Raw genomic sequence first — 16,248 nt, forward strand, 5'->3', positions numbered from 1 at the left:
TAGTCAGTAGTTAGAATTACATCAGTTTTAGATTCATTACTATCATGCCATAAGTTCTGGAAGAAGTCCCACTAGCTTTTCTCTTTGATTATTTCAAGTTTCACTTTTTCTTTTACCTACTTATTCATATTCGTGAGAATTTTGTATATGTCGCTACCATAGCGCAATTGGAAGAATAGCAGAACATTGCACTCTTCGATTGGAAAAGACCTGGGTTCGATTCTCATAATAATGAGGGGAATCCTTATATGGGCTTTTACAGTTTGAATGTGAGTTAGCTGATCTCATACGGTGGTAGCAGGGTTTTTTCTCCTGGAAATCCGAGTTTTTCATCTACGCAATTTACAGACAAAAAATAACTATTGTTGGTGATGATGGGCGATGCATGGCATTGATGGCAGTAGTGTCGTAGTTGGAGAATTAAGTAGTAGTAGTAGCAGAGAGGATGAGATGTATTTAGAGAGATAGATAGTGTGCCCTCCCACGATGAGTCCGTGGACTCCCTGGAGGTGTCACATAATAATAATAATATTTGATCTCTTTGCTGTAAGATCTCTTTTGCTATGAAGTTATCTCATGTTTCTCTATTCATTTTTCAGCATGATTTTTATTTGCTATTGCTCTTTTATATTTGTAATTAATTTTTGCTTATAGTTATTTTGTGTTTATCCATTGTTTATATGCTTCTTTCTTGTCTTTGATTATTGCTTCAATGTTTTCATCCCAGTTTGATATTCCTTTTCTCCTCTTCCATTTACTTTTTGTTATGAAGCATTGTGTTGATGCATTTATTAATATATTTTTAAAATCATTCCATTCTATTGCTATATCTTTTATTTGTTCTAGTTTTCCATTTATACTTTGTTAATAAAGGTAGTTGATACTTTTAGCATCCAAGAGTTGAACTCTAAAAGATTCCTGGAGATTTCTCTTAGCACTGATTTAGTTAATTTTAAAAACCATCTTGGGGATATTCTTAATTTTCCCTTGTAAGAGATAATGATCATATTCATTAGCAGTTTTGCTATTAGCTATTATATAGCCTATTATACTTTTTAGGTTTCTTGTTTCCCAAGTGAATTTGCAATTTTTATGCTTGAAAAAAGCATTACCGTATATTCTGGCGTACAAGTGTCATCCTGGCGTATAAGTTGATATTGGAATTTTTTGAGTTTATTTGAGTTTTTATAGTATACTCGTCATATAAGTCGACTTTAAAAATTTCTTTTTCGTATTGACCAGTTGACCAATAGTGAACTAAAGTGCAATGGCTCATTTTAAAAGAATGAAATATGACGCGAGTTTTAGGTGCAAAGTGATTAAATTTGCAAAAGAAAATACTAACAGTGTTGCTGCACGTCAGTTCGGAGTAAATGAAGAACTAGTTCGCGATTGGAGAAAAAATGAAACTTTAATAATGAAAATGCCAAAAAATAAGTGCGCATTACGGAGAGGAATTTGTAAGTGGCCTATTCTGGAAAATAATGTTGCGGATTGGGTTCGAGAAAATTGCCAAAATGGACTCATTATAATGAGAAATAATATTCGTTTATTTGCTTTGAAGTGGGGCAAAGCAAATAAAAAGGACAGCAAAAACTTCAAAGCTACAGTGAGTTGGTATAGCCGGTTTATAGAAAGGAAAAATTTAGTGCTTCGACTAAAAACGAAAATCGCAAAGAAGCTGCCAAAGGATTTGGATGATAAGTTATTAAGTTTTCAAAGATTTGTAATTATTAAAAGAAAGCAAAAAAATTATTTATTGTCTCAAATCAGAAATATGGATGAAACTCCAGTTATGTTTGACATGATCAGGAATAGAACAGTAGAATTGAAAGGAAGTAAAACTATTTCTTTAAAAACAACTGGACATGAAAAAAGCCATTTCACAGTTGTACCTGCTTGTATGGCTGATGGTACTAAATTAAAACCTATGATAATTTTTAAAAGAAAAACAATGCCAAAGATCAAAATTCCAAGAAACGTTTTTGTCCATGTTCATGAGAATGGTTGGAGACGAAGCAGGAGTTAAGCTGTGGATAAAAAAATATTTGGAATACACGACAAGATGCATTAAAAAATCCAAACAGTCTTTTAGTGTGGGGGCATGTTCAAATCCCATTTAACAGAGAGCACAAAATCTTTATTAAGAGAGAATAATACCAATATGGCAGTGATTCCAAGTGGGTTTTCACTAGTGCAACCATTGGATGTTTGTATAAACAAGCCATTTAAAGACAGTTTACAAAAACAGTGGAATTTGTGGATGCAAGAAGGAGAGAAAAGTTACACAAAAGGAGGGCAAATGCAACATGTGTCTTTGGTAACTATGTGTGAATGGATAGCGAAAGCATGGGATGAAATAAAACCAGATACAGTAATAAAATCTTTTAAAAAATGTGCTATATCTAACAAATTAGATGGCTCAGAAGATGATTTTGTTTACAATGATGACGAAATTGATGCTAAATCTGATGGAGAAAACAAATACAATTTATATGACGATATACCGGAAGAAATTACAGAACCAGAGTACAATGAACTTTTCATACATTCAGACAGTGAAAATTAAATTTTAATTATGTAGTTACCTACATATTTTCTTTTGTAAATAAATAATTATATAACATGTAAATAATTTTTTCTGTAAATAAATTTGATATAAGTTGAAATATTTTTACTTATTTACCCTTTTTGTATATTGCTAATAAATTTAACAGAGTATGATACGTACTATTTTTTCTTGGAAAGCAATCAATTTTTGACCCGGTGTATAAGTCGACCTAAAAAATTTAGTACTTTTTTTCAATGCTGAAAAGTTGACTTATACGCCGGAATATATAGTAGTGATTTTAAGTCCTTATAAGTGGTAAAATCTCCACGTCTTTATTAATTTCTATTGCACATTGTTTCACCATTTGTTCCTATATTTGTACCTGGTGAGATGTTCCCTACTCTGACATTGGAATCTCCTATTTAATAGATAATCATTTGGTTTTATTTTATCTTCTATTTTATGTAATTCTGAATAAAAAATATTTAGCTCTACTCATCCACTTAATTCCCATTTGGTTTATCCTCTTGACCTTGGGTACACAGCCTGATGCTGATTCTCTCAAACAATCTATGACCACTTCCCATTCACTACTGACATTCTTTTCTTGTAGTTTCTGAAGCCATGGCACTGTTCCAAGATAACTCCAAAGTTTGTCATAATTATAACTTTATATAGTTCAGCATAAACTCTTTCTTGACAGAGAATTCCACATGTTTGTCAATCAACTTTCCAGAACAAAACTGCATGGTCACTCTCCCCAATTGAAAGGAGAGTTATGGATATTACCTTGGTTATAAATGCATCATGTGATGATATTATCAGATCCAAACTCTCTCAAACTCCTTGTCCCCCTCTAGAACATGTTGTTTTATGTAATCATCCCTTAGCAACTGTATAAATTCAACTTCCATCTTGCCATGCCACCTTTCCTCCTTTCAATCTATGTCCCCATAGTTAAAGTCTCCCATAATAATTCCTTGATCTGCACTCGTTGTGCTAATATGTCGATACATGGAATCTACATCTTCTGTGGACTTTCTGGTTTACAGTAGCACCAAACAATATATTTTGTTCTATTGGTCTCATTTCACACCAAACAGTCTTAAATGAACCATCTCCTCCAGACCTAAAATCCTCTTTAACTTCTAATTTTGTTGGATGTAATTCTTCAGCTATCATCAGCTGAAAATACAATCCTTTACACTGTATCTCTGTATCTATATCATTTTCTGGCAACTAAATCTCACTGATGCCCATCATTTTTAGCCAAGTCAAGCTAACCAATGCCAAAAACTCCTCTCCCTTATTGACATTTCTTGCATTCATGTACAGACATTTCAATATCCCCTTGTATCCACAATTATCCTTGTGTAATGTCAAACCAATCCATTCGATTCAGAAACCTGTGAAACTGTAGTCAGCATTGCATAATCGTTTTGGCACCCATGCTCATTTATCAAAGGGGTGACCATACGCATTCTTGATTGCATCTATCTCCTAATATCTGTAGTTTCTCTGATTTTTCACTTCTAAACTCTAAAGAAATGAAGCACGTATGAAAGAGGTAATGAAAGACCAACAAATGGTGTTGTATGATGATTTGATTATTAGAGGTGTGGTAAACAAGAAAATGCACAAGGTTTGTTTGTTTTCTGGGAGGTAAAATGAATAGAGTGATTGAGGCATTGGATATGAAAAGTAAGTGAGCAAGAGTTGGTAGAGGTAGTAAGGACAAATGACTTGACTAGAAAAAAAGAGAATGTAAGATTCAATATCAGGAGGTTATTGAGAAGGATAAAAGATAACAGTGTGATAGGAAAGATAGTCAGTGTGTTGCCCAGATAGGACAGTGATTCTTACCTGAGTGATTCTTCACACATTTCTACTAACATATGAATATATGTTAGCAGAAATGTGTGAAGAGAAAGGAGTGCAGTTTGTTAATGTGTAGAATGAGTCTGAAGGAAGAATTGAACAGTATAAGAGTGATGGACTGCATTTGAATGTTTTAATGTGAGTCATTTGGAGAGACTACTGCTGGACAGGTATGACAGTACCCTTCCAGCAGATAATGAGTGTAGATAATGAATCTGAGCAAGGAAGAAGCGATGTGAAAGAGCAAGAGTAAGGAAGGTGAGATTCAAGTGGTGCTTATGAAAGAAGTGGGTGGTATGAGAGTAGAGAATGAGTGCGCAAGGCAAACAGGGAAACTCAAGGTAACTTGCATGAGAAAGGTTGATGCTTCAAGAGGATGCAAAGACAAAAAGGGAGCAGGATGACCTGAGATGTAGGGAAAACAGTTAGATTTGAAGAAGATGGCTTCACACTCCCTGTCACATGTTAGTAGTCGTACTACAATCATAAGTGTCAACTCTAACTGGATTCAAGTCATCCGATATCATTAGCAGCACACCCCTTTCTCTCCTATCCTCTCATCCTTTCAAAAACATACTGTACTCTTTACTTGATACGAATTAGTATATCTGATTCTGATAGCCAGGTCTCACTAATGCCTACAATCTGAGGTCCCAACATATTGACCAAGGCAACAAACTCTACCCGTTTGTTTCTGATACTCTAGCATTTGTGTATGGACATAATAATCTACCTGCATGTTCTTTTGTATATTCTTGTCTGCAGTCTGTATGACACAGTTGGACAACAACACAAAGTCGAAATCATTCTCTTTTTGTCAACATTTCCATGATAAAGCCCATTACCGTCATTAACAGAGTTATATAACATTATCGCTCTTCACTCACATTCTAACAATTCCTTCGTTTGTAATTTAGTTTCCCTGACTCTTTGTGTTAGGTCTCATACCAGTCATTAGTTTTTCAAGACTCCTAATACCAAACTCATTCAGGCATAGGCCATCCCTCTTATACAAATCCAATCTTCCCTCAAATTATCAACTCATCTCCACTCTGCATCATGCGAAGGCAACACACTCATTCATTCAATCACTGTTTACTCTCTTACACATTTGTGCTGCATAATCCCTAACAACAATTTCAGATATCTTACTACCAATTCACATTACCTGTTAGGTCATTCATGCCAACCATCACTATAATCTTTTCTGTGTTCACCTCACTGTTTGCTACATTCTCTGTTGTTCTTTCAGGCAAGCACTGCTCTTGTACACTACTGTATATACCCTGAATCTCTATACTTGACATCCCTCACACCTTCATTCATTTTTCTCTCACTCATATTCCTGACCCTTTCTGCTTCCACTCTCTCTCTCTCCCACTTTTCTTCTTTCTACTCATTTCTCTCTGTTCTTTTGCTCCCCCATTGTCTTCACTTTCTCTGATTTCCTCTCTTTCCCTTTCTCTCCCATCTTCTTCTCACACTTGCTCACTCACATCTACTCTTGTTATCCTTAGACTATCTAACCTCTCTAGTGTCTCTATTTCTTCATTCACCCTCCTTAACTCAATCTTCATGCTTTCCACTACTTTTCTCAGCAGCAGTTCTGTTTCTCTCACCACATATCCTGCTTTCATCCGATATTCACTTACACAATTATGGCTACTACTCAAAATAGCTTCCTCTGCCACACTATATAAATTACATCCATAGACACCTCTTTCATGTTCTCTTTACCTACTACCATGCTACTGGTATCTTGAGTGAGTTCACCAATTTCCAATTTACAATATCCATTACTTCTAAAACTCTAGACATTCATACCCAAGTCACACAGTGCTTTCCACTGCCTACATTGAATGCGTCCTATACATTCCCATTCCTCACAGGCTGAAATGTTAATCCCTAGGATGCAAACATGCCACATGCTTAGTCAGCTACAATATCCTCAACTATGCTATGAATGATGTAATCTTTAAATGATGGTGGACTGAGTAAAATGTGTGAAAATAATTTTAGGAAAACATTTGCTAAAAGTATGTTTTGAGTGACATACATCTATGAACGTTTGTGAATCTATTGTATATTACATTAATGTTAGTGTTGCATTTCCATGTTTGGTCTCTAGATAATCTAGAGATCTCATTCTAGAGAACCAAACATGGAAATGAATCCATAGGCTACTGGGTGGAGAGAAAAATCAACCAGACCAAACAGAATGAATCTGATACTTAACAGAATAATTTCTGCATCATAAACATAAAGCAAATGATTTAAATTATAAATTACACTTATTAATAACTTGATTTTTTAGGACTCTCTTCAATTAACTTGACCTAAAAAAAAAAAAAAAAAAAAAAGAAAGAAAAAATACTTTAAGAAACAAACATATGATAACATACCAGCAGGGCAATGACAGCTATAGTCTTGTGGTCGATCAATGCACGTTCCTCCATTATAACATGGTCGACTTGCACATTCATCCATATCCACTTCACAGAATTGGCCAGTGAATCCAGCTGGGCAATAACACACTGCTTGATGATTCTGAACCAAACATAATCCTCCATTTTGACAGGCTTGGCTGTTACACTGCACTGAAATTATATTTCAATTAAATAAAATTGTGTATAATAAGAAGTAAAAGATGTGAACATAATTCATAATAAATATATAGATTCCCCTCCCCCCCTTCATTGGTAATAAACAAAACTGATGAAACATTAATGATGACCATCGTTATGAAACTGATAAAAAGGTGACACTACTGTCGCAATGAGAAGTAATGATGTTACAAAGTGTTTTTTTTTTTCTTATTTATATTGTGCAGATTTTACAAAGTGTTAAAAAGTGTTTTTCTCCCTTAATTATATTGTGTAGATTTGTGTAATAGTGCTTTTGTGTGATAGTCAGACTGGATATGATCATTGTACTATGATATTGTTCTAGATCTCCAAGTTGAGCCCTTGCTCACTCAGAGATCTATTTTTTTCCTAGACTTCTCGGAGTGAATAAGATGCAAAAAGTGTTTTATGTATGCATCCAAAAACGTTAAAGATTTATGGAGTGTCATATCAAACAATAAAAAGGAAGGTATTATAGTTTGTGAGAAGTGCGATGAAATGTTAAGACGAAATCAGATAATCAACATGAATCAGAAACTGGATGGAAGTGCTTGCAACAGTAATAATAGAAGTGAAGTGGAGGAGGAAATTGAATGTTTAAAGCAGAGCATAACTAATGTAATTGGCAAGGAAATTAATAAGATGAAGCAAATATCTAAGGATGATAGGGGTTGCTTTATATGGTTACTCAATCATTAAAGGTGTGGTAAAAAATAAAGTGTACAAGATATGTTTTACAAGTGGTGCAATAAAATGAATATCAGATGATTTGCATACAAGGAAGGAACGGACATCAGAATTAGTGGTAGGCACAAACAATTTGAATAATGAGACAAAGAATGTGGAAAGGACTATGAAGAAGCAGTTGCAAGAAGTGAAGGAAAATAGTGTCATTGCTAATGGAAGCAGAGGATTGTGTCCTTCAAGAGTTGAAGTGGAAAATATTAGTACATGTGATGATTTTGAAGCAGTTTGGCGTTTAGTTGAGATCAATAGAATAACATATCTAACTGGATGCTGTTAATAGGCCAGAGAGAGAAATAGTTAGTTTGTTGTCTAGATATGACAGTAGCGAACTGAAAAGGAGAGCAATAATACTGAATGACAAGATGGCCGAATTGTGTCAGGCAGAGAGTGTTCAATTTGTGAATGTATGGAATGAATTTGAAGGAAAGTTAGAATTGAAAGCTGATGGGATGCATCTGAATGAGTTTGGTGTTAATCACTTGAAGCGACTGTTGTTTAATAACAGTACAAATGGTTCATACAAAATTAGTACCACTAAGAGTCAGAGAGAGGTTGAGAAGTGGTTGTAGAAGAACAGGAAGAGGATGATTAGAGGATAGTGAGGAACTAATTATAGCAGATCAAAGTGATGCAGTGCAAAATGGTGGGGATGATAAGAATATAAATGAAAATTAGAGTCAGGATCAGGGAAACAGAGATGTTCACAATGAAGAGAGAAGTACACTATAGCAGAGAGAGAGAGAGAAAAAAAAAAGGGATTGTGTTGATGGAATGGCCTGAAAGAGTGGAGAATTGTTATGCTTATATACTAATGTACAGAGTATCAGAAATAAAGTGGATGAGTTTGTAGCAGTGATTGAATCAGTGTGCCCAAAGATAACTGGCATAAGTGAAACTTGGTTGACAGAGGATGATATGCTGTCAGACTTGAAAAGGTGGGATATAGAATTTTCCAAAATGATAGGAAGATGTAGAGAGGAGGGAAGTATTACTAATGGTAGCGGAGGATTGCGTCCTTCAAGAGTCGAAGTGGAAAACATTAGTACATGTGATGATTTTGAAGCGGTTTGGTGTTTAGTTGAGATCAATAGAACAATATATCTAACTCGATGCTGTTAATAGGCCAGCGAATGTGGAGACAATTATTATGTAACCTCCAAGGAGTCCAAAGACTTATCGAGGGAGGGAATGTACTCTACAACTTTCTATCTCCACCAGCTACAGCGAACTGACACTACCATCATCACCTACACCAACGGCATCTACTGTCCGCCATCACCACTAGTATTTACTGTCAGTAAATTGCATTGTGAAATGTTTAGAAAAATTAATCGGACAGGTAAAACGAAGATGATCCTAATGGGAGTTTTTAATTATAGGCTTGTGGATCGGAAAGAAGAGATAGTAACAGAGAGTGAATTTATTGAGTTTCTATGGGATAACTATTAAAAGCAGCATGTGAGGAAAAACAAGAGGTTTAGAGGTGTTAGATTTGGTGATATCTTCACAGGATGTGGTTATGAATGAGGCATCAAAACTATACCATCTGTTGGAGACAGTGATCATGAGGTATTGGTTTGGAAGGTAGTCAAAGCAGGAAAAAATCGTTATCAAGAAAGGTCTATATGTAAAACTATAAGGTGGGTAATTATCTGAAGCTCCATAGTCAACAAGCATCGATACATTGGGTTGATGAATTGTAGAAAAGATGTTGACAGCGCCTGGGAAATGATAATTCAGTATCCAACACAAGCAATGCATAACTGTATACAAAGAATTAAATGAATAAATTTGGAACTTTGTTTAATTGAATGGAGTGATATGAAGCATTATCAATTATAACAGCAGCATTTTTAGGAAGGTTTGGAATCAGTTTTTTTTCTGCCTACTTTTCAAAAATTGTAGAATTCATTTGCCCATGGTAATCTCCAGTAATTGAATTGGCTTTGTATAGAGTTTGAATTTGGTAAAAAACCCATTTCCTTCATCCACACACAAAATTATTGTGCACTGCGAGGCATTTCCGGTTTGTAGCACACCCCATTCTTCTTTAGATTGCCAACATTTTCCAGAAGTTAAATTACTGTCAATCCAAGTGTCATCTATATACACAATTGGTCTTTATTCCTATTTGAAAAGTCATATTGCTCTCAAATACTGTATTCTAGATAAAATAATGTCACTTTGTTCCATGATAAGTTTCCTTTTATTCTGGGACTTTTTGAAACAAAATCCAATTTCATGAAGTATTATCCTTAAAGTTTCTCTTTTCCAAGGAAAATTAGTTTTTTCTTTCAGCACAGGAATCAATTTTGGAACAGTTCGCATTTTTTTCTCAACCAAGTAAAATTCGTGAATAGTTCTTATAACGTTGACATCAAAATCATTCAGAGCTATGTTTTCAGCGGTTTTTTCCCTCTGGCGCTTTTTTTAGAGATTTAAATTTTGGCTTACCTTCATCTTTTGATTCCCTACGAATTCTTTTAACAGTCGACTCTGATATGCCCGCACTTGCATGTTTTATGACTTGAGAAAGGGGAACAAGGAGACTACCTTCTAATGATTATTTTTCGCAGAATATCAGCACATTATTCAATATTTTTTTGCAAGAGCTATTGAAAGGTTTAACACCAGAACGTGTTGACTGTACTGGATCCATCATACAAATTAATAATAAAAAATTTAAGGCAAAAATGTGACAACAAAAATCAAGCTACTACTAATACAGCGACAGACAAGAAAGCACATGATTTCATGTGTTGGCGATCAATTCGTTCATCCTTCATTTCTTTCTCCCCTTCAGCATGAATCAACTATTCTTGGCAAGTTGCCAAGCAAAACTCTAGAAAGTGTAGGCATACTATACAACATGACAGAATTTCATGCTGGCTGGGGCGTTGACCAGTTAAACAAGGCCCCCGTGGCTTTTGGCAGTGAACCAGGGTGAACAGCGAAAAGTCAGCTACTGAAAAAAAAAAATCTAAAACCCACCCCAACACAACATCAACAGCATTCAAGATCAGTACTATCAACATAAGAAGCCCGAATGGTAAACAAATGGAACTAGCAGAATAATTGGATAAGTAACACATTGACATAACAGGGGTGACTAAAACAAAAAAGACAAAAACTGATGAGATCTTTATAAGCAATAAATTCAAAATATATATACAGGCAATAACAATTAGAGAAAAGAATGAGTAGCTATGGTATTCAACACTAAATATGAGGCTAATCTTCTTGAATGGCAGGCAATATCAAAATGGGGAACAAGACAATGCGACTTATTTGTGCCTATGGTCCCACAGAAGGTTCTAGTAAAGTAGAAGTGGAGGAATTTTTTGAGGCTTTAGAGAAAGCAACTGACACAATGAAAAAGAAAAGTTGGACCATGTTGGGGATCTAAATAGCAGAGTAGGAAATGATTGTCAAACATACAAAAATATTTTGGGAAAATTTGGAGAAAAGAGCAAAGCTAATAATAATGGCAAATACTCGTTGGATTTCCGCTCAGGACATAGACTGGTTATCACTAACACAATGTTCCAGCATAAAAATGTGCACAAATCACATGGAGAGAAGAGGCAAGGAATAAGAAAAGTCTCATTGACTATGTTATTCCCTAGTGCAGGACACCAGAGTGTACAGAGGATTTGAAATTGGAAGTGGTCACCATTTAGTCTTGAGCAGGATAAAATTGAATTTCGTATTGAAAAGAATAACATGTAAGAAAGTTTTGAAGTGAATTAAAGTTGAGCAGCTCTCTATTTTTAACAGTAGACTAAAACTCAAACGCTTTCATTTTTTCTTGAAAAAATGAAAGCATTTGAGAACAGGAACCAAACCTTGGAGATTCAGTGGCAAGCCCTTAAAACACTGACTGATTCAGCCAGACAGGTATGTTGTAAGTTGTCTGCAAGGATAGAAAAATCAGAACATCATGGTGGGCACTAGAAGTTAAAGAGGCAGTGAAGGAAAAGAAGAAAGCATATCAAAAGTTCCTGCCAAATAATTCAGCTTGTGCTCTTAGAGAATACAGAGACAAATGTAAGAAAGCTAAACACTATGTAAAACTAGCTAAACAAAAGTCATGGGAAGAAGTTAGTAAGAACATAGAAAATAAATATCAAGAAGGTGGCAAGATATTCTGAAGATTGTCGAAGCTCAGAAATGGAGGAAAGAGTGTTGTAAAAGGAATTAGAGATGATAAAGGTGACATGAAAACGGGAAAAAAAGATATCCTTTAAGTATGGAGTAATTACTTCAAAAAATTGCTAAATGAAACAAGCAGTGATGAGAGACAGTGGTAAGAAACACTCAACAGGCATGCAGTCAAGAATACACACGCATACTTGAAGTAGAAAAAGGCATCAAAAGCTCTGAAATGTGGAAAGGCAGCAGGAGTAGATGATATTCGACCAGAAATGCTCAGGTATTGAGGAATAAAAGTCTTACAGTGGCTGCACTGCATAGTTCAGAAGGCATGGACAGATGAATGAATTCCAGATGATTGGAGTAGAGCTCTCATAGTACCCATATATAAAAAGGGAAATAAAACTGAATGTGAGAATTACAGATATTTCATTACTCAGGTATTTCATTACTGAGTGTTCCTGGTAAGATATATGAATGTTAAATCTGGTGTCAGACAAGGATGTACATTATACCCTCTGTTATTCATTATCTATATGGATCACATTATGAAGGAAAGTGGTATTAAACCTGATAACAAAATTGGAGATCTTAATCTCAGTTCTTTGCTTTATGTGGATGATGTTATACTTCTAAATAAATCTGCAAACAAGTCTGTAAGATTCCCTGCTAAACTGAATAACTGTTGTAATAGATATGGTACGAAGGTCAGCAATAATAAGACAAAGACAATGAAAATATGCAGAAGTATTGAAAATATCAGCTGCATTGTGAATGGAGAACCTATAGAACAAGTAAAGCATTTCAGCAACTTAGGCATGATTTTTAGTGAAGATGGTAAATTAAATATGGAAATAGACAACAGAACCAACAAAACTGGTATGGTATGGTAGGAATTCAACGGAATAAATTTATATGGAATAAGAGAGATATTAGTCAAAACACTAAATTAGCTGTGTAGAAGCCAATGTTCAAACCAATTTTAACTTATGGAGAGCTGGGTTAGAAATAAAACACTTGACCAAAGACTAGAGACCACAGATATGAGAGTCCTGAGAAAGACTGGGGCATGAACAGATGCCATCAATGGCAGTATCATATTAAAAATAAGGATATTAGGAAAGAACTTGAGATTGTCAGCATCAAGGAATGCATTAGCAGAGCTAATCTCAGGTGGTATGATCACTTAAATAGAATAGGAGAGGAAAGATTAGCAGAACGAGTGTTCTCTGCCAGGTTGGCAGGAAAAAGACCCAGAGGAGGACCACGATATAGGTGGATTGATACAGTAAAAAGTGCCTTAGAAGACAGAAATATAAGATCTGATAATATTGGACTGATTTGGAGGAAAATTGTAGATAAGAAGTTAGTAATGATGTATTCATGTAGTACTATCATATCCTGTACAGCCTTGAGGGTATATACGGAATTTTATGATGATGACGATGATAAATTGATGTACAAGCTACAGGGGATAAGAACAGATAGCATATTGGTTAGATGCAGTAGAAATTGTGTATGATGGAGTGTCTCAAAAAAAGGAGGTTAACCACAGCATACCCCAGGGTTCTGTTCTTGGGCCCCTACTATTTAACTTATTTGTTAATGTTATATTATTTGGATTGACAGGGGATTTTCAAATGTTTGCTGACGATGCAAATTTAGGGAGAATTATCAGTAGTATTGCTGATGTTAATTCTCTACAGGAAAATTTGAATAGACTTTTAGCTTGGACAAATGAGGGGTTTCAGTTTTAATATTAATAAAACTGAAACCCCTTTGGGATACAGAAATAACGCTACATACTGTATTGGTGGAGCTGTACTTCAGGAAATGGATGAGATTTGTGATCTTGGAGGCATGGTACACAATGGACTGAAGTTCTGTGGGCACATCACATGTGCTGCAAAAACTGCACATTGTATTGCTGCTATGATAAAAAGTACATCAACATGTGGAGGTGGTGGTGGTGCATCTATATAAGGCATTGTTCAGACCACACATGGACTATTGTGCTCAGATTTGGTCACTAGTTTTCACTGTGATGTGGAAACACTAGAGAGGATCCAAAGGTGAATAAATAAAGTGATATAAGAACTCTGGAGTGTGGGTTATGAAGAGCGTTTGAGAGAATGTGGATTACAGAGGTTGCTGGATAGGAGGAAAAGAGCAGATATGACATAGACCTTCAAGTTAGTTAAGGGATTTTATGAGATTAATACATAAGAAATTATAAATAGAGTGGATGTTAAGATGGGAAGAACAAGAAGTTATCCCTGGAAGTTCTATAAAGATGTGGTGAAAAAGGGTGTGAGTAGATTTTTTATGTGGAGAGTTGTTAGTGAGTGGAATGCATTGCCTGAGTATGTTGTAAGTGCAAGTAGCGTAAATAACTTCAAAGCTTATTATGATAAGCATGCTGCTGGCTGAGTGCAGTCTCACGACGAGTCTGTTGACTCCATGGAGGTTACCAAATAATAATAAAAATAATAATAATAATACAGCAAATTCAAAACTCAATGGTTTTTGTTTCAATCTTCAATTTACAAAATCATCAATACTCTTCATAACAAAATTAACCCATCACCTCCCATGATCATTATACACTTCACTTTTCCCAACTAACTTTTCAAACACAGTTTGAAATTTTTCTATCTAAAAAACTGCAATGTATGCATATGTTTCCTTTGATAATGTTAGCACAATGCTACAAGTTTAGTAAATTGATTTTACTGAAAATAGTTGAAGAAGAAATTTTTCAGTATGCGAGAGGAGATAAACATAAATATAGTATATTTACTGCTTAAAAATCAGATATTTCTAACCTAATTTCTCAATACAAGTTACTTTAAACAAGCAAAAACATATAACAGTTTGCTAAACATTCAATGTAAGTGCTGTAATTAGGATTCAAATTAGGTTGGGGTAATAGATTCAGCGACTATAATTAATTTATCATTAACAGCATCGATGAACTCACCTAGAGATTAACAGAATTCATTCAGACAAAAGCATGACAGAATGAAGATTAACACATGAATTAATTAAACAAAAAAGTTAACAAATTAGAATGCTTAGAATAAGAATCTGCCATAATTTCATCATCATCGATAAAGGATCATTAGGATTCAAATTAGGGTGGAGTAATAGACTCAATGACTATAATTAATTTATCATTAATAGCATCGATGTACTCACCTATATAATTGCCAAATACTTATCTTTACTGAGCACTGAAATAGGCAATCTACTTCCATTATAAAATTTGTCTCTTATTCTTACTAAAGTCAAGGACATTATTCTACAGCATATTTTATGGGCAGTTTTGATACTGTGTCTCTGTTTATCAAATCCCACTATCTGACACTTTACATTGGCTATTATTACAAGACTTTCCTTCAGATATTATTAACATCTTTATCTTCACTATATATTTTCATTATTTTGGTTTGAAGAACAAGATCTACAAACAAGTTGAAGGCATGACTATGGGAAGCCCCCTCCTCCCCATTCTAACCAGCTATTATTTATAGTAGCTTGAAAATGTACTGCACTGTTTTCAACAATACCACATGAACCACTACTCTAGGTCTGCTGTACCGACAATGTTTCCATTCTTTGGGCTTATCAAGAATCTTTATCTTCTTGAAAAAAAATAAATACTTTGCAGTCCCACATCAAATTTACTGTACAGAAAGGAAAAAAAATTAGTTTTGTTAGACATTCAACTCACTTGAACAGATGCTCTCTTGCAACTTCTATTTACTGTAAATTAGGTAGATATAGGCAAAAACTCAGCTCATCAACCTTCCTTAGAAGTATGGTATCATAAAAACACTGCTAAATGCAGCTTATATTGTTTTTTTCCCTTGAATACTACCTTCATAACAAGTTCAGTGGTATCTTGATGCAATTAAATGGCTGCAGTACCTGTAGCAATCCACTTATAATTATAGACTTTTTCTTATTTCACATCTGTTGAGATAAGAGATCTGATTATATATATCAGGCATTTCCAAGTGGGACAACAGGATTTTGGAGAAGTCTCAGCTGGTCTCTATCTTTGTACCATGTAACAAACTCTGGAGTTTCTTGCCCACCACCAAGGATAAGATTATATCTCTTTTATCTCTTTTTTTATCACCCTCCCCTTTTTTATCTGACATATATAAGGTCCTCTATGACTCACCTCTCATGCTTTGGGCAATGGGCCCAAAGAATGTAGAATGAGAATGGAAGAATCCATATTATCCAGATCAAACTCAAGCATCAAACTATAGGCCTATCTGTGTGTCA

General features: G+C 34.9%; 1 protein-coding gene across 1 annotated transcript in view; it reads right to left on the reverse strand.

Moving 5' to 3' along the window:
• The window catches only part of LOC150095877 (uncharacterized), a 710,412-nt gene that overhangs the window by 310,808 nt on the left and 383,356 nt on the right, over positions 1-16,248 (reverse strand). The window contains exon 33 of the mRNA XM_090409554.1: positions 6,832-7,026. Within this exon, the coding sequence (XP_090265680.1) occupies positions 6,832-7,026 (195 nt within the window). The remainder of the gene's footprint in view (positions 1-6,831; positions 7,027-16,248) is intronic.

This window comes from Typopeltis vanoorti, chromosome 19 (genome assembly GCF_054136105.1).
Source record: "Typopeltis vanoorti isolate ZY-2024b chromosome 19, IOZ_Tvanoo_1.0, whole genome shotgun sequence".
Taxonomy (NCBI): Eukaryota; Metazoa; Arthropoda; class Arachnida; order Uropygi; family Thelyphonidae; genus Typopeltis; species Typopeltis vanoorti.